General features: G+C 42.6%; 1 protein-coding gene across 1 annotated transcript in view; it reads right to left on the reverse strand.

The window, feature by feature from the left end:
- Nucleotides 1–16,784: 16,784 nt before the first annotated feature.
- Nucleotides 16,785–25,224, reverse strand: part of LOC126456243 (box A-binding factor-like) — a 101,147-nt gene continuing 92,707 nt past the window's right edge. Inside the window, exon 11 of the mRNA XM_050091995.1 lies at nt 16,785–16,993. Within this exon, the coding sequence (XP_049947952.1) occupies nt 16,785–16,993 (209 nt within the window). The remainder of the gene's footprint in view (nt 16,994–25,224) is intronic.

The raw sequence follows: 25,224 nt of genomic DNA on the forward strand, positions 1-25,224 counted from the left end.
CTTCTTGCCATATCCTCATTATTATGAGCTTAACATTCTTCTGTTACTTGGTCTAACAATACAGTGAAGAAAAGTTGCTCGACAGAAACAATGCGAATCGAAATTATGCGAAAGTAGTAAAGTGCCATTTAAGAAAGAAAAGTGATTAGCCACACTTTCGTACAAAACTCTGAAATTTGAACGAGACATTCTCGCTGCCGCCTGACGGTTGTCCAAGGCCATAAAATAGCTATGATGAAATAAAACATTCATTCAAAAAGTGTGGGTGGTTGCAGTTTTTCATCGATGGTATTTACGAATACAACCGCGGTATTCTCGAATCATCATGAGTGAAAAGATGTTTTTTTAATAAGAATTCCATTGTACTCTGCCTTTCATTCTGTCCTGTGATCATTTTCCATTTTCACAAAAACGGAAGATATCGTTGGTTACAAGTTTATCCCTACGTTAGGGAATTCATTTCCAAAATAACGCTGCCCTCTATATTAAAACGGAACCCAGCCACCTGGAGCAGTGTTGCATTGGTATTCGGAAAGAGTGGAATTCAAGTGCTATTCAAATTTACGTTTCCCTGAATCAATCGGAGAGAACGCCGGGAGTACTACGTTGAAAAAGCCGGACAATTTCAGTTCTCGTTCTCTCCAACGAATCGGATCATCTATCTGTAATGACCACATTGTCCACGGGATATGGAACACAGCCCTTCCTTCATTGAAACATGACTACATTTCTACGTCAATACTCCGCAAGCCACATGGCGGTGTGGCTAGCACTGGTGTTCGTTGATCACATCTATAACGCTTTGGCGCCGACTAAACGCTCCGGTGACGAAACGCGCCGTTTTTTGTTGGATCTTCTCCACCTATCCTACAATTCCTGCTTGGTAAAGGCCCAGATTAATAAACAATACTCATGAATTGGTCGAACAAGCGCCTTGTAAGTCACTTCTTTAGAGGTTGAATTATATTTCTTTAAGATTCTTCCTGTGAATCTCAGTCTCACATCTACTTTTCATACTGTATGTTTTATGTCCGGCCGCGGTCGCCGAGCGGTTCTAGGCGCTTCATTCCGGAACCGCGCGACTGCTACGGTCGCAGGTTCGAATCCTGCCTCGGACATGGATGTGTGTGATGTCCTTAGGTTAGTTAGGTTTAAGTAGTTTTAAGTTCTAGGGGACTGCTGACCTCAGATGTTAAGTCCCATAGTGCTCATAGCATTTGAACCGTTTGTTTCATGTGACCATTTCACTTAAGGATACTCAGAATAGATGGACTACTCTTACTCTTAGATATTTTATGGTGGATACTATTCCAGCAATTTGTCACTAATAGTGTAGCTGTACAGCAGTGGATTTCTTTTCCTATGTAGGCGCAACATGTTGCATTTATATACGTTCAGGGTCAGTTGCCAGTCCGTATACCATTCATCAGTCCTCTGTAGATATCTCTGCAGATCGATACCGTCTCCTGGCGTTGTCATCTTCTTACAGACAACCGCATCATCCGCGAACAGCCTTGAATAGCATCCGACGAATTCTACTAGATCATTTATACACATTGTAAGCAGTAACGCTCCTATCACACTACCTTGGGGTATCCCCGAAATTACCTTTACTTCTGTCGATTCTGTTCCGTGAAGAGCGAAGTGTTGAGTCCTGTCTGCAAGGAAGTCTTGACCTAGCCGAAAATTGGGTCCGATATTCAGGAATCTAGTATTTTTGCACTAAATTGCAGTGCCGGATGGTGTGAAATGCCTTCCTGAAGACAGGGACAACGGCGTCAACATGAGTGACGATTTCTATAACGCTGTGTGTCTCGTGGAGGAACATCGCAAACTGAGTTTCGCAAGATCTCTGTTTGCAGAATCTATATTGATTTTTATAGAGAAGATTTTCGTTCTCCAAAAATCTGATAGCACATGAGCACAAACCATGTTCCGCAATTCAGCATCAAATTGACGTCTACGATGTACGCCTATAGTTATGTTCATGTGTCCTACGGTCCTTCTTGAAAACGGAAAGGATGTGTGATTTTTTCCAGTCGCTAGGTACCCTTCGTTGCTCCAGCATCTGTAGGTCCTTCTGCAAATCTGTAGTCAGGGCTAAGTGTAGACTATACATTACTCTATGAGGACAATAAGTGAAAGAGACTGCAACCTTGATGTTGGGGTTATTTCCATTCCACAGAGATTTCATACTCACGGTGTCAGTGAAGCTAACTTCCTCCTCCAAACCGGTTTACGCAATAGGTTAAAAAGAGATAGTGTTTCATGTGAAATACGAACGATGTCAAATACATGCACTGATGACAATGTTAGCCTCTGTGTAAGTGAGAAAGAATACAGGACTTTTTGAACTGAAAAAAATAATCTACTGTAGAGAATAAACTAACGAAAAACGAATGTATTGGGATGAAGTAGAAATGGGATTAGCGACAAACCTTACATCAAAATTTGGGGACCCTCTACTTGAAGAGGTAAAGGAATTTTACTGTTTCAGAAGCAAAATAACGCGAGATTGACAATGCAAAGAGGAAATAATAAACAGACTAACAAAGGTAAAGACGGCGTTACTCGCTGCAAATGTCATCCGTTTACACTGACGCGCAAATGATATCTGCATGCTGATGATTGTTTAAAACTCTCAAAACAAACCGGTGTGTCATTAATAATGGCTGCAGCTTCAGCCAAACGGGCAACCAATTCTTCTGGAGTCTATCGGTGCCCCTTGTTCCAAATACTTCATCTCCAGCCACAAAAATAAATCCACAGGAGGTCAGCAACATCTCTAAAACAACATTCATCACAGCCAACTTGAAATATCGTGTCTGAACATTGCTAGCGTCAAAATATTCATGGGTTCCCAACGTAGAAATGGCGCACCTGTGATATTATTGTCATGTAACAAGGGGCTTTCTTTTCATATCTTCTGAACGCTCTAAAATTTCATATACGTAACATTTTACACTCTTCATAAAAGGACTGCCATCCATGGTCCGAGAGATGCCTGACTGGATTAATTCTATAAGTTTACTATAAGCAATGCTCTCGCTATTTTACGAGAATGGGACACATTTTAACTTTTCTTCGATGTCATTAACGTTAGAAAAGAGACGTATTGTCAACCATAAAGCATTGGCTTTAGAATTGATGAAGAACCCATCGGAGTATCCGTCGGAAGTGATTCGGGAATATCGAAGGAAATGTTAACAATGAAGGTTCAAATGGTTCAAATGGCTCTGAGGACTATGGGACTTAACATCTATTGTCATCAGTCCCCTAGAACTTAGAACTACTTAAATCTAACTAACCTAAGGACAGTACACAACACCCAGCCATCACGAGGGAGAGAAAATCCCTGACCCCGCCGGGAATCGAACCCGGGAACCCGGGCGTGGGAAGCGAGAACGCTACCGCACGACCACGAGATGCGAGCTAACAATGAAGGACAGACAGGCATTTGAACACTGCTCCTCAGGAAAGGGAGTCCTGGGGCTCTTAACTAATCTATAATTTCACTAGGTAAGATGAATAGAGCAAAGCTAGCGGTAGTTCTAAAAGTAAAGTCAAACCGGTAATCTTATTAACAGGCGAGTGTCTGTCATGGTTCTGATTATTAAGAGAGGAGGAGAAATACTGACCTCGGTTAATGAACTAATCATATTAATGTAACATAGCGGTTTTGGATCTCGCCACCACACTTTTTGAGATACGTCGAATGATAAAGCTTAAAGAAGCGCCAAGATTAAATGCGTAAAATGAGAGTAGTCACTAAGTATGAAATAAGATAAATTCATGATTAGATACAATAATCGTCGGATAAATATCACTATCAATCGAGCAACAAAGCAGTGCAGACTGGTGCCGTATGTTGGAGACAAGCAGTCGGTTCTTCGGAGTCTCTTTCACCGTGAGGGTGAGTAAAAATTGGTTAGTTGACGGGAATTTTAAGATTCTATGCGCAGACTGAGCTTATCTTATGTAAGTTTATGTCCAAAGTCCACTATAAAATGGCTGACAAAACGAAATATGTCTTTGAAAGTAGAGCATGACCTGTCGGACTCTGAGAATGGAAGACATAGGGGGGCAAAAAGACCTTAAGTCCTCTAAATAAATGTGACCGCAGTATTTCACAATGTGTTTCTAGAAACGTGAACAGATAAGCTTACCCTGTGAGAATAATGTTATCAGATGGCACGTCTTAAGAGCCGCTGCCATGCGCTGGGTTAATCTTGATGACTCTACTCTGTTCCAAAGATTAAATCTGCTTTCTTTGCGGTTCAGACATCTTTGTTACAAAGTCTAGTCGCGGAAGGTGACCTGTGCCTCAAGATGTAATCTTTTTGGTCTGTATTTGCTTAGCACTGGACAGGAACGCTATCAGGGAGATAAGCCGTCCCGTCACATGACGATTAAAATTCGTGGCTTGTGCCGCAGGTGGACACGCTAGGCTTTTTAATGATCGACGTGATCCTGTGCGAAGCCGTACCGCGCATCAACTCCTTTTGAGCTGACTGACGATCAAGGTTCTCGACAAACACACAAACAAAATGATTATGTCCTCGTTCGAAGCTGTGCTATCGCTAAATCTACATCGTCATGTACGTGGATACTCCGCAAATCACACTGCAAGTGCTTGGCAGAGGATTCGTCAAACCACCTTCAGAATGATTCTCTGTTTTTCCACTCTAGAACAGTGCACGGATAAAAACGAACTCCCATATCTTTCCGTCCGAACTCTGATTTTCCTTATTTTATTAAGATGATCGTTCTCCCTATGTGACTCGGTGTCAACAAAATATTTTCACATTCGGACGAGAAAGTTGATGATGGAAATTTCGTGAGAACATCCCGCCACAACGAGAAACGCCTTTGTTTTAATTATGTCCACCCAAAGTCCTGTATCACGTCCGTGACACTATCTACCCTATTTCTCGATAACACAAAACGAGTTGCTATTCTTTGAAATTTCTCGATGTTCTCCGTTAACCCCACGTGGTAAGATTCCCACACCGCGCAGTCTCTTTAGTAGATCTGTTGCATCTTCTAAGTGTTCTGCCAGTAAAAAGCAGTATTTGGTTTGTCTTCCCCACATCATTTTCTATGTGTTCTTTCCAATTTAAGTTGTTCGTAATTGTAATTCCTAGGTATTTAGTTGAATTTACTGCATTTAGATTTGACTGATTTATCGTGTAACCGAAGTTAAACGGATTCCTTTTAGCACTCATATGGATGACCACAGCATTTTCATTATTTAGCGTCAGTTGCCAATTTTCACGTCATGAGGGTTGTTGTTGTTGTTGTGGTCTTCAGTCCTGAGACTGCTTTGATGCAGCTCTCCATGCTACTCTATCCTGTGCAAGCTGCTTCATCTCCCAGTACGTACTGCAGCCTACATCCTTCTGAATCTGCTTAGTGTATTCATCTCTTGGTCTCCCTCTACGATTTTTACCCTCCACGCTGCCCTCCAACGCTAAATTTGTGATCCCTTGATGCCTCAGAACATGTCCTACCAACCGATCCCTTCTTCTAATCAAGTTGTGCCACAAACTCCTCTTCTCCCCAATTCTATTCAATACGTCCTCATTAGTTATGTGATCTACTCATCTAATCTTCAGCATTCTTCTGTAGCACCACATTTAGAAAGCTTCTATTCTCTTCTTGTCCGAACTATTTATCGTCATGCGAGTATGGAAAGGATATAAGGAGAAGATACCGTTTAATTCTCTGAGCATAGGTGCTCGGTCACGCCAACAGACAAAATTCACACACGTTGTCAGCGATCCTCGAATGGAAATTCCGGTATATGAAGACAATATTTAATCACACAGTAATAATACGGGTAGATATTTTCAATAAAAAAATACTGTGCGGTGTTAGATTACCTTACGTGTTACAACCCGAGTAGGAAGATCTCTACGAAGTGTTACTGCTGCAGGCAGAAACATATGAAAACAAAGCGATGAAGAAAATGAGGATACCAGTAAGCTAAAAAATATAGAGTCTGATAGATGACTGTCCCAATGAGGTCAAACTTCATTAACAAGAATATACTGACCAGTGATATTACAAGAAAAGTAAGCAAACATCAATTGGTGTCGTACCTAATGAAGTATGTGTTGGAAACTCCAAATATTACCCGTAAAGAAAGTGTATGAAAGCCTAGAAAGAAAACACTCTATTGGAACTGGCTAACATCCCTTTCGGGCTCGTTTGACAAATTTGAAGATTATGTTATCTGTGCGAAATTATCAGGATATGCACTTACGAGATATGGGCTACATAAGATGTCTCATATATCTGGGCCACTCCAAACAGCTTTCTGTCCAGAAAAAAATAAAGACACATCGAAAACAACATTAGCTTGATAATTTTGTTATTTGCTTCTGTACAAAAAGTTGTTTGGGAAGATCTAGATCAATGGAACACCGTGCACAATGACCTGTCTATTACTTAAGACGACCTCCTCTCCAACAGGCTTGTTTTGGATAAGCTCAGACAGTTTGCATACACCACGGATATTGTGGTCAGTGAACAGGCGTGCGCTACAACTGAAAGCGGCCTGCCATTAATACAGTAGAATTACATGAGTCATATCGGCAGGTCTGATTTTTTTTTTCTAGAAGTGGATAATGACGATCCAATAGTTGCAATGGTCATTTATATCTTAGCTGTATGGGGATGGGTTAAGAAGATATCCAAGCGGTAATATATTCATCTCCGACAATTACTCCGAAGCAAATCTCTCAAAGTACTTGTTAAGATTGGAGGAATATTCATACACTTTATCTTTATTTCGAATAGGCTGTTGAAGAGGCCCCTCTGATCAACTTATTGCTTGAATTGACTCCTGATTTTTTCCCAGTATTACCTCGTTCTCCGAATCCTTAAAATATGCCCTTGAGATGTCTGAGTTTTTCTTCCTTCCTTGATCTTCTCCATTGATTTTTCAGTTTACTTGTAGAGATTTTGCTTAGGTCTCTCCTACGTGTTCCTTGTTCTTTGGTCTGAAGATCTTCCTAAAACTCTTCCTCTACTCAAATTCCGATTTGTCTGTCAGCCTTTTTCTATTCAAAGAAAAGATTCAGTATTGGCATAGCTTCTGTGAGTGTAGCAGCATACAAGTATTTGTTGTTCAGAGTATGTTCATCCGCAGAAACATATCCACGACATGACCAGATTCGAAAACAGTCATTTTCGATACAGGCGCTTCAGTGAATTTTAGAACGTATCGTACCACAAGAAATAAATTTGGCAGTAAATGCATAAAACCTGATGTTTCTCAAACGTTTGATAGTCACCCAGCCAACGTTATTTTGAAGCTATACCTAAAACGCAAACATTTCGCTTTTATATGCGAAGTACATTATTTTATACTGTTAGTAAGGTAGTAAAACTACCATAAGTTAATATAGATTACCATAAGCAAGCGTAAACTACGGTTCTTTCCGTAATAGCGTTACTCAGTTAAGACTGTAATAGCGTTACTTGTGCGTTAGGTGTGTTGCAGACCTATCGGGCGTTACATAATTTCTATCGCATGGTTTGCGCATGCGATAAGTACCTTACTAGAAATCGGAAGTGGTGAACGGTATTTAAACTGAGTGAAGATATACAAAGGGCCGTGTGACCTGTGGGACAATTTTGTTCTACGTAGTCTTCCTCTCTGTAACTTAAAAATAAAAAGTGTCTGTAACTTAAAAATAAAAAGTATTCCACAAAAATTATTTTTATTCATATACACACATCAAAAAAAGTTACGCATCATCTCGGTTCAGAGAGTTCCGAAACCTATACAGAAAAAATGAATAGAGATCAACATAAACATCATTTCCGCCCCTTTTAGTGCTCATGAAAACCACATATTGCATGTTGTACCATCATACAGCGAGACCTTCAGAGGTGGTGGTCCAGATTGCTGTACACACCGGTACCTCTGATACCCAGTAGCACGCCCTCTTGCATTGATGGATGCCTGTATTCGTCGAGGCATACTATCCACAAGTTCATCAAGGCACTGTTCGTCCAGATTGTCTCACTCCTCAACGGCGATTCGGCGTAGATCCCTCAGAGTGGTTGGTGGGGGCACACCGTCCACAAACAGCCCTTTTCAATCTATCCCAGGCATGTTCGATGGTGTTCATGTCTGGAGAACATGCTGGTCAGTTATCCTGAATGACGTCATTCACAAGATGTGCACGATGAAGGCGCGTATTGTCGTTCCTCAAGACGAATGCCTCACCAATATGCTGCCGATATGGTTGCACTATGGGTCGAAGGATGGCATTCATGTATCGTACAGCCGTTACGGCGCCCTCCATGACCACCATGGCGTACGTCGGTCTCACATAATGCCACCCCAGCCCGCATCTCGTGGTCGTGCGGTAGCGTTCTCGCTTCCCACGCCCTGGTTCCCGGGTTCGATTCCCGGCGGGGTCAGGGATTTTCTCTGCCTCGTGATGGCTGGGTGTTGTGTGATGTCCTTAGGTTAGTTAGGTTTAAGTAGTTCTAAGTTCTAGGGGACTGATGACCATAGATGTTAAGTCCCATAGTGCTCAGAGCCATTTGAACCATTTGAACCAATGTCACCCCAAAACAGCAGGGAACCCCACCTTGCTGCACTCGTTGGACAGTGTGTCTAAGGCATTCAGCCTGACCAGGTTGCCCCAAACACGTCTCCGACGATTGTCTGGTTTAAGGCATATGCGACACTCATCGGTGAACAGAACGTGATGCCAGTCCTGAGCGGTCCACTCGGCATGTTGTTGGGCCCACCTGTACCGCGCTGCATGGTGTCGTGCTTGCAAAGATGGACCTCGCCTTGGACGTTGGGAGTAAAGTTGCGTATCATGCATCCTATCGCGCACAGTTTGAGACGTAACACGACGTCCTGTGGCTGCATAAAAAGCATTATTGAACATGGTGGCGTTGCTGTCATGGTTCCGCCGAGCCATAATCCGCAGGTAGCGGTCATCCACTGCAGTAGTAGCCCTTGGGCGGCCTGAGCGAGGCATGTCATCGACAGTTATTGTCTCTCTGTATCTCCTCCAAGTCCGAACAGCATTGCTTGTGTTCATTCCGAGACGCCTGGACACTTCCCTTGTTAAGAGCCCTTCCTGGCACAAAGTAACAATGTGGACGCGATCGAACCGCGGTACTGACCGCCTAGGCGTGGTTGAACTACAGACAACACGAGCCGTGTACCTCCTTCCTGGTGGAACGACCGGAGCTGATGGACTGTCGGACCCCCACCGTCTGATAGGCGCTGCTCATGCGTGGTTGTTTACATCTTTGGGCGGGTTTAGTGACATCTCTGAACAGTCAAAGGGACTTCGTCTGTGATACAATTTCCACAGTCAAAGTCTATCTTCACGAGTTCTGGGAACCGGAGTGATGCAAAACTTTTTTTGATGTGTAGTATATAATCTCACACCGAAAATTGAAACATCATTAACAGAAAAGAAATCGACTGAAAGAGTCCACCTGGCGGGATCTTCTCACGAAATCTCAAACCCCGGCTTTCCCCTCCGAATGCGAAAGCATTTTGTTGATGCCGGCTTAGATAGAGAGAAATGATCGTGGTAATAAAATAAGAGAAATCAGAACTTGCACGGAAAGATATAGGAGTTCTTTTTTCCGTGCGCTGTTCGAGAGTGCAATAATAGTGAATTATTACCAAGGTAGTTTGATGAAACCTCTGTCAGGCATTTAAGTGTGATTCGCAGAGTATCCGTGTAGATGTATGGAGATGTAGATATTATTAATATCCTTTAGCCGTCCTCAAGGTGAGCCGCTTGCAAGGTTTTTAAATCTCTTTAAACAATGCTGGGGAGAAAATGTGCATAAGTAAGAGATAAGGTGATCGAGAAAAGTGATTCAAAAATCTTCCAATCGGCTCATCTTGAGAAAGGCTCCAAGGTTGACAGCAGAAATAATGTAACAAGAATTAAAGATATGCACCCCCGAAATGATGGTAGACACATAGTTTCTCTGTCTTTTTTGGAACTAACTGGAGTAGAGCAGAACGAAAAATGCTATAAAAGAAAATATGAATAACTGGAAAGAAAATAAAAAAAAATGGTTCAAATGGCTCTGAGCACTATGCGACTTAACTTCTGAGGTCATCAGTCGCCTAGAACTTAGAACTAATTAAACCTAACTAACCTAAGGACATCACACACATCCATGCCCGAGGCAGGATTCGAACCTGCGACCGTAGGGGTCGCTCGGTTCCAGACTGCAGCGCCTAGAACCGTTCGGCCACTCCGGCCGGCAAAAGAAAACAAAAAAGAAACTTTCCGGTTTATGTTTTTCTTTCATAAAGACTTACGCTTCGTTACTCTTGTTCATATTTTATTGTAGGTATTGTTGTCGCAACATTTTTAGAGGCAATAATTTTCTGTGTACCTGAACCCTCCCCCCCCCCCCCCCCCATTGTTTACTTTTAAATTCCTCAGTCTTCTGTCGGGTTTGAAACGGATCACAATAAATTCCTCTGCTGTGCGAACCTCTTCATCTCAGAATAACACAATGCCCTACGTCATCAATTATGTGTTGACGCATTCCATTCTCCGTTTTCCTTGTTTTTACTCTTTACAGCTCCCTCTAGGACCATGGAAGTTTCTCCGCAGCTCGTGGTCTAGTGGCTAGTATTGCCGCCTCTGGACGACGGGGTCCCGGGTACGATTCCCGACCGGGTTGGAACTGGGTGCTTGTGTTGTCCTCATCATCTCATCATCATTCGGGAAGTGCTGAGACTGGAAATGGAAAGATTTGGAACTTCTACGGGCGCTGATCACCACGATTCTGAGCGCCCCACAAACCAACATCATCATCACCATGGAAGTTATTCACTGATGTCAATACAGGACCTATCATCCTGCCCAGTGTTTTCCATGCGTTCGTTTCTTCCCCGATTCTGTAGACATTCCCTGTATTATCAGACAACCAACTTTTGAATGTTCTGCTAAAAGCAACACATGTCAAACGCACCGATTCTGTACTTAACCTGTTTTATCACAGTCTGTGACTCACTATCGTCCAATCGTCTGCTCCCAACAAACATTCTCAGAAATTTCTTCGTCAAATTGAGGAATATGTTTGATACCAGTAGATTCCTTTGGGCAGGAACGCCCTCTCTACCTGTACTACTCTGCTTTTTATGTCATACTTGATTCGTCTGTCAGGCGTTATTTTAATTTCAAGGTAGTAGAATTCCTTAACTTACGCTACTTCGTGGTCACCAATTCTGATGTTAAGTTTATGGTTATTCTCATTTCTACTACATTTCATTACTTTCGAGTTTCTTCGGTTTACTCTCAATGCATATTTTGTACTCAACAGACTGCTCATTCTATTCAATAGATCTGCAATTCGTCTTCACTTCCATTCACGGCAGCAATGTTATCAGCGAATCTTATTATTGATATCCTTTCAGTCTGAATTTTAATCCTGCTCTTGAACCTTTCTTTTATTTCCGTCATTGCTTCTTCGATGTATGGATTGAACAGTAGGGGTGAAAGACTGCATCCCTGCCTTACACCCTTTTTAATCCGAGTAGATCGTTCTTGGTCTTTCGCTCTTATTGTTCCCTCTTGGTTCTTGTTCAGATTACCCCTATTTTTCTCAGAATTCCGAACATCTTGCACCATTTTACTTTATCGAATGCTTTTCCTTCAATCTTGCTTCCATTATCAAGAGCAGAGTCAGATCTGACTCTCTGGTTTCTTTACGTTTCCTACAGCCAAACTGATCGTCGTCTAACAGGTATTTAATTTTTTCCTTTCTGCCTAATATTATTCCGGTCAGAAATTGGGATACATGAGCAGTTAAGCTAACTGTGCGATAATTCTCGACTTATTTTCCTTTGTTATCTTCGGGGTTATACGGTTGTATTTTTCCGAAAGTCTCATGGTACATCTCCAGTCTCATGTAGTCTACACAACACCTTAAATAGTCGCTTGGTTGCCACTTACCCAGTGATTTTAGAAATTCAGAAAAAATATTACTTTATGACTCATTTGACCTAGAGTCCTCCAAAGATCTGTTAAATGCTGACTCTCATACTGGATCCACTACGTCTTCCCTGTTGACTCCTATTTCTTCTTCTGTCAAGTCATCAGTGAAGTCCTCCCCTTCTCAGATGCCTTCAATGTACTGTTTCCACCTATCCATACTCTCCTCTCCATTTAACAGTGTAATTCCTCTTGCACTCTTAATGTTACCAACCTTGCTTTTAGTTTCACCGAAGACTGTTTTGATTTTCATATATGCTGAGTGTGTCCTTCCTACGACCATTCCTTTTTCGATTTCTTCGTATTTTTTCTCACCTGTTTAGCTTTGGTTTTTCTGTGCTTCTTATTTATTTCGTTCCAGAATGACTTGTATTGCTGTATTCTTGTCTTTCTCTGAACATTTATGTGGTTAGTTTTATTATTAGGAAATTGAAGTAGTAGTTCTGTTATCCAACGTTTCTTCGTAGGTACCTTCCCCGTTTGTTTTTTCAACTTCTCTGACTCCCCACATTAGACACGTCTTAAACTGAAGCACATTCTGTGGTATTCATTATCACAGAGTCTACAGCCTTAGAGAAATTCAACGCGTCTCAACGTTCCTCAGTGCTTCAGGACCCCACTTCTTTCCACACTGATTATTCTGGACGATTCTCTTAAACTTGAGTCTACTCTTCATCATTACTGAAATATGTCCTGAGTTTGTATCTGCCCCTGGATATGCTTGTGCCACACGAAATTTCTGTCTGATTATGGTGCAATCCAGCTGAAATCTTCCTGTTTTTCCAGGCCTTCTGTGATTCTTGAAATTTATTGCAGAACACAGTTTGTCTTTCTCCTCTCTCATTCCTACTTCCAAGCCCATATTCTCTCGGAACGTTTTCTTCTTTTCCTTCCTCTATTACCGCGTTCCGTTCACCACGAAAATTAGATTATTTTCTCCCTGTATATGCTGATTTATCCAATCAGTGTTCTCATATTCTTTCTCGTTATCTTCTGCTTGGAACGTCAGCACGTATACCTGAACAACTCATGCTGGCGTTGGTTTTCTGTCGATTTTTATGACAACAATCCTATCACTAAACTGTTCATAGTAACGCACTGTCTAAACTATGTTCTTATTCGCAACTACTCCCGTTATACTACTTTCCGCTATTGTAGATGTTATACTGTATTCTTCTTAGGAGAAATCGTTATCTTCTTACCATTCCATTTCTCTTGACCCCCGCTATATATAGATTAGGCCCTTGCACTTCGCTACGGTCGCAGGTTCGAATCCTGCCTCGCGCGTGGATGTGTTTGATGTCCTTAGGTTAGTTAGGTTTAAGTAGTTCTAAGTTCTAGGGGACTGATGACCTCAGAAGTTAAGTACCATAGTGCTCAGAGCCATTTGCACCAACCTTGCATTTCCATTGCCGTATTTTATGGCTTCTCTACCACATTCAGACTTCTGACATTCCATACTCTGACTGTTACAATAGTACTCCCTCGTTATTCATTGAGTCCTTTTGTTATGTCCACCTTCGCCTTAGCAGTCCCTTCTCGGAGCTCTGAATGAATGACTATGCCCGAATTTTTTTCTCAATACAGAGATCAACATGAGACTTTTTCAGTTACAATCCACATGTCCTGTGGATACACATTGCGTGTCGTTAATACAGTGGTTTCCATTAGCTTCTTCATGTTCATGCCGTGTATTACTGCATATTCTTCCGCCTTTCAGGGGCAGTTTCTTGCCCCGTCCGCCTGCTTAGCTGGGTGGTAACATGCTTGGCTCCCATGCAAGCGGGCCCGTGTTCGATTCCCGACCGGGTTGGAGATTTTCTGCGCTCCTGGACTGGGTGTTGTGTTGTCCTCTTCATCATTTTATCCTCGTCACCGGCTCGCAAGTCGTCCAATGTGGCATCGAATGAAATAAAACTTGCACTTGGCGGCCGAACTTCCCCGGTAGGGGCCTCCCGGCCAACAAGACCATACGCTCATTTCACTTTTTTTTTCCTTGCCCCAATGCGAAGAGGTTGCCTCGAAACCCTAACCGTTCCTTCGTCACCTTTGACAAGGCCGTTAGGAGAACAAGAGTGACTGCTTATACCGGACCGCTATTGCTGACGATTTTTATTGAAAATTTAAGGATTGGGTGGTTTCGAACCCGGGACCCAGAGCACTTTAATTACTGTCAAATATGCTAGCCTTACTGCACGGGTCTCTTTATAGTTGAAATTTGGTCACTTTGTGGATTTCAGTCAGAGAAACAAACCCTGAGCCGTGCTACGCATTATACAGGGTGATTCAAAAAGAAAGAACAGTTTTCAGTTGTTTATTACAGACAATTGCTCATATCACTGGATAGAGGAAGGTTCAAAGTCTTATGTTCACGCAGACGCTATACCATACACTCAACAGTTTATTTAACAATCGGCAGATGTAGGCTGAAATGATCGCTATAGCAAAAATCTACTAACACCAGTACAGCTGGCCCCTGTTTTGATCACAACCGAGGTAGAATTCCTGCACGTAGATCAGGGGCCTGAAATGGCGTTTTAAAACGTTGAAACTGGTTGCCAAATAAAATAAGGTTGAAAACTAGGCGGCTGAAAAGTATTTAATTTGAAATCCTGAGCACCATGTCTTGCTCGAGAAACACCGAAGCGGTAGTCCATTTCGTTCCACATGCGAATCAAGAGGTCCTCGTTTATTGAATAGACAGCTTCAACAATTCGATTTCTGAGTTCTTGAAGAGTAGCGGACATAGGTGGTACAAAGCCTCAGACTTTTATGTACCCCCACAGAAAGAAATCGCAAGTCCTGAGGTCTGGTGACCGGGGAGGCCAATGAACAAGATCTTATTGTCCAGCTATTCCAATCTGACGTTGAGGGATGGTGTTGTTAAGATAACATCACCGTCATGCGGAAAAGTGAAATCATTAGAATCTTCGTGAAGCCGAGGAAAGAACAAATTTTGAAGCATTTGGAGATAGGACATTCCTGTCACAGTTTACTCCGCAAAAAAGTATGGTCCATAAACTTCGTAAACGGAAAGGAAAACACATTCTTACTGTGTGCCGGTCTACTTTAGCCGATAGATGAAAAGTCTATTCATTCGAAAAGATGAGGCGCTCAGAAAGTGTCCTCTTTCATGTACTGGAGAACTGAAATCCAAAATTCGTACCTTCTGTTAGGGTCACCGGGACGCAATTGCTGCAGTGACTGCGACTTGTAAAGCGTCCTTTCTGAACACGCCACACCGTTGTTGGAGGAAGTCGAAGACCTTGGCCTGCCCGTGATGAACGCATCTGGGATACGCCCGATGTTCTTATCAGATGCACTGGCCGACCACTGCTCTTCCCTTTGCATATGCAACCAACTTCCAAGAAAGCCTGACATAAATCTTCTTGTGCAGACGCGGCTTCTCGCTGAATTGCGGCGGAATGCAACATGCACTTGAACAATGATCATGATGCGTGTTATTAGTGCTTTATGAAGTGGCAAAAAGCATTCTGATCACTGTTGTAACTGTAGAAGTCAACAATAGACAGCTATAGTTGAAGTATAAGAGAGGGAGGGCGAGTACGATTAAAAGTCGATTAATCGGTCTTTTAGATTATTTAAATAAATCGGTTAATCATATCGATTAATTGTATCCCAATAATCGGTTATTCGTTTAATTGTCATGTTACGCTTGTACTTTTCAGTTAGGCATTCCCCTAAAAAATTTGAAACGGTGAAAATATTCGTTCTACAAAAAAAGTAAAGCGTTGCTATCACACCTATATTCCTTTACTTCCAACTAATAACAGTTACCAAGTTGCATTAACTGCATATCTACCATGTGTTTATCTTTAATAGATATATATAACTATTTAACGTTTATTATCGAAGCTAGTTAATACCGTAGTTTTAACACAGATACTGAAGTGAATATGCTTACAATCACCAAAATTTCTCAGGAAGTGAGCTAAAATAAATAAATGTCGTGTGACTAGGGCCTCCCGTCGGGTAGACCGTCCGCCTGGTGCAAGTCTTTCGATTTGACGCCACTTCGGCGACTTGCGCGTCGATGGGGATGAAATGATGATGATTAGGACAACACAACACCCAGTCCCTGGGCGGAGAAAATCTCCGACCCAGCCGGGAATCGAACCCGGGCCCTTAGGATTGACAGTCCGTCGCGCTGACCACTCACCTACTTTTTTTTTTTTAATCTCATTTTGTTCGTTTTCGTTCGTTGCATCTGCTCTGTGCGGACGTCGAAAGAGACCCGTTTCAGTTCGTTGTTGATCCATTAACTCATTTTTTTTATTACAGACGGCAGCTAGCCGTCTGACCGAACACGCTGAGCTACCGTGCCGGCGTTACCGGGGGCGGACACTTGAACACTGGATTGACTTCACTCAGATTCCAACACAGAAAATGATTTCTCTTGCGGTGTAGTCGCCATGTTGCTACAATCAAACAAGAGAGCAGCTGTATAAAGAGTTTGAACTCGCGTATCCAGTGACATGCGCTATGCGTTTTTGTTTTTGATAATTTGTCTGTAATAAACAATTAAAATCTGTTCTTTCTTTTTGAAACGACCGGTATTTCTGCTTCACAATACACTTTTCGCAATGTAAAGAGAGGAAGGACGCCAGTGGCCGCATGTGTCTCGTGCTGTGAAGATGAAACCACGAATTGTTTCTTGTCCGCCTGACATTTGTTTGTGAGTAAAGAAGCGAACGTTCTTGTAGTGGAGGCAATGTTGTTGCAGAGCGCCTGTGGTAGAGACGGGAGTGACACTCACTTCGAGGCGATGTGGCGGTTGAGCAGCGAGGAGGTGGGCAGCTCGAGTGCGGGCGACCCCGCAGGCGCGGGCAGGTACTGGTCGTGGTCGTCCTCCAGCAGCGGCACCTCGGGGTACTGCAGCCGCACCGCCGCCGCCGCCGCCGCCGCAGAGGCGGCCGTGCGGTGGCCGTGCCCCGTGTACTGCGTGTGGGCCGCGCTGCGCCCTGCAACACACCGCGCCCACAAACGTCACCTAACGGTCTGCCCTAGCAAAATACTTGCAGTGTCCATTTACTTGCCTAATCAATACTACCAATGTGAGGAAGTGAGTGGTGGGCTGTGGGAAATCAGGAAGAAGACAGAATCGTGAAGCGGGTGAGATGTCGTGTTACTAGAGTTGTCAAACTACCGCAAGCTTCAGTAGACTGTCGTACGTAAGTCGGCGTAGGCTACGGTACTTTTTCTAGTAGCTTTGCCAAGTTAAGACCGCAACCGCCTTACCCGTGTTAGATTCGTTACCTCGTTTTTCTCTCTTTGTTTGCGTATGCAATCAGTCTCTTGCTAGGTTCTCCTAGAAACCAGCAGCGGTGAAATGACTAGAAACTGAGAGAGGATATATAAAGACCTGCATAACTTACGGAACGTTTTTGTTCTTTATACGAGGGTGAGTCAAATGAAAAACTTAAATATTTTTTAAAATATTATTTATTGTGTAGAAGGGGTACAAAGCTGTATCACTTTTCAACATAATCTCCCCCACGCTCAATGCAAGTCCTCCAGCTCTTACAAAGTGCATAAATTCCTTTAGAGAAAAATTCTTTTGGTAGTCCGCTCAACCACTCATGCACCGCGTGGCGTACCTCTTCATCAGAACGGAACTTCTTTCCTCCCATTGCGTCTTTGACTGGTCCAAACATATGGAAATCACTTGGGGCAAGGTCTGGTGAGCATGGTGCATGAGGAAGACACTCAAAATGCAGGTCTGTGATTCTTGCAGATGTTGTACGGGCAGTGTGGGGCCTTGCATTGTCATGTTGCAAAAAGACACCTGCTGACAACAATCCACGTCTCTTTGATTTGACTGCAGGCCAGAGATGATTTTTAAGGAGATCTGTGTATGATGCACTGGTGACGGTGGTCCCTCTAGGCATGTAATACTCCAAAATGACTCCTTTTTCCTCCCAAAAGAGATTCAGCATAACCTTCCCTGCTGATGGTTCTGTTCGAAACTTCTTTGGTTTTGGTGATGAGGAATGGCGCCATTCCTTGCTCGCTCTCTTCGTTTCTGGTTGGTGGAAGTGAACCCAGGTTTTGTCCCCAGTAACGATTCTTGCAAGGAATCCATTACAATTCTCGTTGAAAGCACCGAAGAAGTTCCTCACAAGCATTAACACGTCGTTCTCTCATTTCAGGAGTCAGCTGCCGTGACATCCATCTTGCAGACACTTTGTGAAACTGGAGCACATCATGCACAATGTGGTGTGCTGACCCATGACTAATCTGTAAACATGCTGCAATGTCATTCAGTGTCAAATGGTGCAAATAGCTCTGAGCACTATGGTACTTAACATCTGTGGCCATCAGTCCCCTAGAACTTAGAACTACTTAAACCTAACCAACCTAAGGACATCACACACACCCATGCCCGAGGCAGGATTCGAACCTGCGACCGTAGCAGTCGCGCGGTTCCGGACTGAGCGCCTAGAACCGCTAGACCACCGCGGCCGGCTCATTCAGTGTCACTCGGCGGTTTTCCTTCACTATGGCTTTAACAGCTGCAATGTTCTGAGGAGTCACAACTCGTTGTGCCTGACCTAGACGAGGAGCATCTTCCATTGAAGCCACACCATTTGCGGACTTCCTACTCCATTCGTAGACTTGCTGCTGTGACAAACATGCATCACCGTACTGAACCGTCATTCGTCGATGAATTTTAATAGGTTTCACACCTTCACTACGCAAAAACCGAATAACAGAACGCTGTTCTTCCTTGATGCAAGTCGCAAGTCGCGCGGTCGTCTTTATACTGATACTGCGACGTTGTATGTGCATCTGCACTATGCTGCCACCTACAGGCCATTCTGAACGCTGTTTGTATCATGCTTACCAACTTACAGGATAACGGGGCGAAATTTCGATTTGTTATTAAAAATTTAAGGTTTTCATTTGACTCACTCTCGTAGTTATCCTCATGTCTGTTACTCAAAAATACGCAGTATTTATAGCAAAATTGAAATTTATAATTTTTAATTTTGGTTTTATTCGAAAATAGTTGATTAGTAACCTGAAAAGTAGGATATTGTAATAAAATTTTAAAAAATATAGATTTCTCTTACAGCGTTATAAAACGCAGTTTCATCGGCAATAAAGGGTAAAATAAAAAAAAGCAAAACAAAAAAATATAAAACATCGCTTCAGTACTTTGTTGAGCTTACAAAAAACATGTTCCTTTTTTTCATAGACGACAATTCGCACATCAATAACAGGAAATTCTTACCTTTGATCGTGATGTTGAACGCTCTATTGAGTACAAAATAACAATAATTAAATAGGTTCTTTTATGTCTGTGCATATAAACTGTATTTGGATCAAAAGTAATTGCTTTGGTAACATAGAACCGCAGAAGTTACGCCATCAACTAATTTTTATTACATACAAAATGCAATTTATATTTTTTAAAGATATAAACTACTCAGCGGACTAACACTGAACAACGATATGCGGTTCAAATCATGTGCAAAACGAACAAAAAACAGAAAAAAGTCGTCGACTCCCAGTTTCTCTCTTAAACATTCATTTCTGTTTCTTTCCCTATCAATGCTATCAATACTACTGATAATCGTAACATTTACTACGTCATTCATGTATTCTACCAAAATTACCGAACCGCAGTTCTAGGTATTGCAGAAAATTAAGTCCACTGATAACCTAAGAGAACGGGAGGTTCTCCACAGAATCGGCTAAAAAGGGGATACGCGGAAAATACTGACTAGAAGAAGGGACAGAAGGACGGAACATGACTTAACGTATCGAGGAATAACTTTCATGTTACCAGAGGGAGCCGTAGATGGCAAACATCGTAGGGATTGGCGGAGATCGGAATACATACAAAAAAACTATTCAGGAAGGTAGGTGTGTATGCTGGTCTGAATTTGACACTGAAGGAAAAAATCATGGCAAGTTGTATCAAACCAGTCAGAAGTAAGGTGACAAAAAAGTCGATAGTTCCAACTGAAAAACTGCGACCAGTCAACGTGCCTCTATGCTTTGGATAACACGTTACATTTGCGCCACACTGCATAATTTTTATCCACGCAGTTGCCTTCTAAAAACAGGTGTGCTGTCGGGATAATGTGCAGAAACAAGTGCCTCGTGCGAATCTCCATCAGAGAAGAAATGGACTTTCGCTTGCTTTCGGCAGTAGGCGATAAATGTAGAGGGGCAAGAACTGGTACCGAGACGGAAAATCAAGCGCCCCTCAGCTGTGAGGAAAGGGCGACACTAGATGGCACTACCCTGCAAAGTGCTAGGTAGAAACTGTTGTTATTAAAATAACACTTGTTGTTTCGGAGGGGGATATCGAAAAAATCCGAAAGGGTCAAGGAACTGTAATTACAGTAACTGTACCTAAATATTTAAGTGCGGTAGGGCGTGCTTTGTGCAAATTTAGTCCTCCTGCACTGCAGAATAATTATGTCCAACAGTTAGCCCTTATTAATTAGCTCTTACTAATTTTTAGGACGTTAATACATACAAGAATATTTTGAACTTTCGTGTTGTTATAAACAAATGTACACTCCCGGAAAAAAAGCAACACCCTACAGGATAAGGTCATCATTTTATTGACAAGTGAGATGACAGGTAGTTCATTATTGAAGGAGTATATGATATCAAATACATACTAGATGAAACACACATGTCACAGTAAACGTAACTCAAACAACGCATCAATTCAAAGCGTCCCCCTCTGGCACCAAGGCAGGCGTGTGTTCTCACATGCAACGGAAGATAAAGGTGCCGAATGGGATCCTGCGACAGATTGTCCCAAGCATTTAGCGCATTTTGTTGCAATTAGGCATTGATTCTTGCAGGCCTTGGAGACCGAGTATTTTCTCGCTTCATCATGTCTCATACGTTTTCTATTGGCGAGAGATCTGGTGATCTTGCTGGCTAAGGCAGCTGCTGTATACCACGAAGAGCACGTTGCGGACGTGTATTGTCCTGCTGAAAAATAACATCACTTTCTTTTCGAAGAAATGGCAGTAGCTTGGAGATAACAGCTCGTGCAATGTTGGTTATTTTACAGCGCACACAAACCCTCCGTAGCCTAATGCTGTGCCCTCTCCCATTCTCCCCCCCCCCCCCCACACCAGCCACTATTCGTGGCTCATTGCAGGTTTTGAACAGCCGCTCACCTGGGTGACGGTGTGTCCAGACACTACCTCCGACCTGGTGTAACAAGAAAAGTGATTCGTCCGACCAGGCCGACACGTTTCCATTGTGCCACGGCTCACTCTCGATAATCGTCTGCTCAATGCAATGGTGGTTGTTGATGTCACTGGCTCTGGTATGGAGCCACATGTTCAACAACGCAGTACGCTCCGAAACACTTACGCACTTGCACCAGGATTGTGCTCCGTCATCTGATCTGCCACAGATCGTCGCCTATTTTGCTTTACAGACATTTAACTGTCCTTCAAGCCTCACGACAGAAGCGCATGAAACACAGATCAGCTTTGCTGTTTCCGAGATGCTTGTTCACAGACGCTGGACCTTAACAATCTGCCCTTTGTCAAGATTGTTTATATTATTGGAACTCCCCATTTGGGGCCCGTATCATTTCTAAAATGACTCCAGATTTGTGTCTGCTCCACTTACATGCTTCCCTTACCGCGTCGCGTGGTATGCAGTGTCGCAGTGGGCAGTGACCATAATGTTTTGGTTCATCAGTGCAAGGTAAAATGGCGTGTTCTTAATATTATGTTGTAAACTACACAAGCACCACAAACACTATCGTAACAGTGTGGTTACAGTACACTTCTTTTAGGGCATGTCGGAAAACGTCCAGTCTTTGATATAAAAGTTGGCTGCCAGCTGGCTACGACACTCGTGGTAAGAGTCGTTCACTTAAGGTTCCAATAAAATTGGTCGCCTCTCAGAATTCGTAAGTCTGGTCATCTGCGCCGTCTGTTAACGTTTCAGGATGCGAAGGTTTCTGGGTTTCTGGAGGAAGTGTTGCCTTCCAGTCGAGCTGTTGTGCTGAATCAGCTCGTTGTCTAGTGGTAAACATTGCGTATTGCAGACAAAAAGTCGCGAGTTCGTGTCCTTTATTTTATTAAATCCTTTTCCTATGTTCGCCAAAAGTATCAGTCTGATGGAACCTCAAAGATATATATATATATATATATATATATATATATATATATATATATATATATATATATACATCATTTCGTAACCCGTCAGTAACCCCAAAACCTTCCAGAAACGTTTCTGCAAAGGTACTCGGGCTGCGTCAAGCTCAGAGCAATTTATTCTCGAGAGTTTCCTCATCATGCAATGGCCACCTGCCATTCGGATGCAGAAGTCGTGGTCGGCTGCCCTTCGTGCTCTTCGTCGAAACGGACCATTACTGGCTCTGGTTGTTATCTTTCATTTCACACTCGTCAGTAACAAAACATGTAGCAGAGTCCATATTAAAAAATCTGTGTCAGCCATTTACACTAAATATTTACGTATCTCACACGGTAAAAAGGACAGCGACTACTGTTAACAGCCGGCCAGAGTGACCGAGCGGTTCTAGGCGCTACAGTCTGTGTCCACGCGACGGTCGCAGGCTCGAATACTGCCTCGGGCATGGATGTGTGTGATGTCCTTAGGTTAGTTAGGTTTAAGTAGTTCTAAGTTCTAGGGGACTGATGACCACAACAGTTAAGTCCCATAGTGCTCAGAGCCATACTGCTAACAGAATTATGACAAGTGGCAGTTCCGGGTTCGAATGTTATTCACAGGATAAATCAGAACACATACCAGTAGAAAGCGCATTTTTTTCTCTCTTTACAGAATGTAAAGCACACTCGAGTCATACACGAAAAACCAATTCTAATTCTAAAAACAAAACCACCCTCCTTCATGTAATACATAATGTTACAATTTATGAAGTATATGTTGGTGCTGATTACCTATCACCCATGTATTAAGCGCCACTTATGAAAAATACTGAAACAGCAGGCATACCATCAAAGAAAACGTACCCTGTGGTAAATCCAGTAGTCCTCACATTATTTATATTATGCGATGGAGAAACTCATAAACCTGAAGGGCATATAGTAAAACTGTATATCAGTTCAATAGTTAACCGCTAAGCGTACCTTTAATCTCGAGTAATTTGAACTAACCGGAGGAGAAATACTAAGTAAGGGTGGGCTAATGAGAAGTTCCATACATGAAATCAGTCAGAGAGGAGATCACTTAATACAGGTTGTTACAGCGTTGTAAAATAACTATGTAAGTTACCATTTCTCTCGGGAAGTACGAAGTGTCATACAAATGACATGTTTTGTAGAAACAACGATGAAGATGACTCCACGTAGCAACTTAATCTACGTGCTACGTGCTATGCATTTAAAAGAACGGATATGTGGGGTAGAAAAAGGATAATGAAACGTGGGGAGGCGGCGGGGGCGGGAAAGGTATATAATAACCAACAAAATTATATAAGGTGTATGCATACTATTACAGGACCATGATAGTACAAAAAGGAACCACCGTCTGTTAACGTTTCAGGATGCGAATGTTTCTGGAGGAAGAGGAAAGCTGCATCACCAACAGAATGTAATTTACACACATCTCGATTGTTCAGGTTTAGTATTTACCCTGGTTAGGCATTCTGTTCATATAAAAAAAATATGCACCCCTTTACTAGCATGTTTTCTGATTTATTATCATTTGATTGGATATGTCACATCTCATATTTTTTGCACTCCCTTTTAGCTGTATTTTATGTGTAATTTGTTAGGTTATTGACGCCAACCAGTACGTAAACATGTTCTGTTACAGTGTAGTTTGTGAGTACGTTTAATTCTTCACATTCCTTTATGTTGCATTTTGTACAGTGTAGCGACCTTTACCGGTCTACTTTCGCATCTGTATTGTTATCTTGTGTTGTACACCAGACATGCTCTACATTGTATACTTGTTTATGCTCTAACCTAAGGACGTCACACACATCCACGCCCAAGGCAGGATTCGAACCTGCGACCTCAGCGGTCGCGCGATTGCAGACTGTAGCGCCTAGAACCGCTCGGCCACAACGGCCGGCGGTGCTCTAATGTATGGTGGTAGGGTGGCACCAGTGAAGTGCTGAAACACGTAGGTTAAAGGAAAAATAAATAAGTACTAGTTGAAATACGGCTGTTTTTGGTTTTTGCTCTACAAATTATTCAAAAAGTTTAAGAACCCTAAAAGCAGTTGAAGTGATATTTAAAGAAGTTAGAAAAATTCGTATTACAGTCCATAACCATTCGCAGAATTTTACTGTTTTTTTTCTTTCTTTTTTTTTAATGGACATACTATTGTTTAGTTCTCAACTCAATGAAATGTCTCCCAAATGCGTGCTTGTTTGTTACGTCAGATAAAGCACGAGATTTTCGTTATTGTCGATGTCGTTGTCGACGAAGTGTAGAATACGGGAAGGGCAATCAAAGCACTCCAAAAGCATTTCTCACGGTTTCTTTTGTCGGCAAATATCTGTCTTCCTCTGCAGAATGAGGCGTGCTTGTACTGCGCGTATCAAAGTTAATAAGGGAGTGCTGCAGATGGGAGGCGGAGATTATCTAGAGCGCCGCAGATAAGGCCGGACTCCGCGGTGCACACGTGTCGTCCACGTGGCGCGGGGGTCGCTCGCCCACACCTGGCCCGTGCTATTACAAATTACCCTGATGCTCACGTAGAAGAGGCTATTTGAAAATCTTATTGCAGTTGCTACATGGTTTCCGTAAGTTCAGGCACGACTGTCGTTGTCCATGCGTTTCTGCTCGTGACTACAGCCAAAGGACCATCATTCCATGATGGCACCCTAAAATATCTCGGGCTAAGCACGGATCTTAAACATTGATTATTTACCTACAAACCATCCATCAGAAGACTCACTGTGCTCCAGAAGTTGCAAAACTGTTATCCTGTCGAATATATGAGTCGCCCGTCTCTACCATTCTCCACACAAAAAAGTTTTGACCTACCTCATCTTCTACATCGAAAACGCGGTCCAGTTTTTCACCTCCCTGAAATCCAGTCGCTACTGTTAACTATTTTAACACCATTCACGCAACGCTACTTGTCACATCCACCTCGCCTCCCAAAGATGAATCCCATCTGCAACATAAAATTCCCATTTCCATATTCTACATGTACCTTTGCAAACCACCCCCAATTGTTTCGTGGCTTATCTCCAATC

The sequence above is a fragment of the Schistocerca serialis genome, chromosome 2 (genome assembly GCF_023864345.2).
Source record: "Schistocerca serialis cubense isolate TAMUIC-IGC-003099 chromosome 2, iqSchSeri2.2, whole genome shotgun sequence".
NCBI lineage: Eukaryota > Metazoa > Arthropoda > Insecta > Orthoptera > Acrididae > Schistocerca > Schistocerca serialis.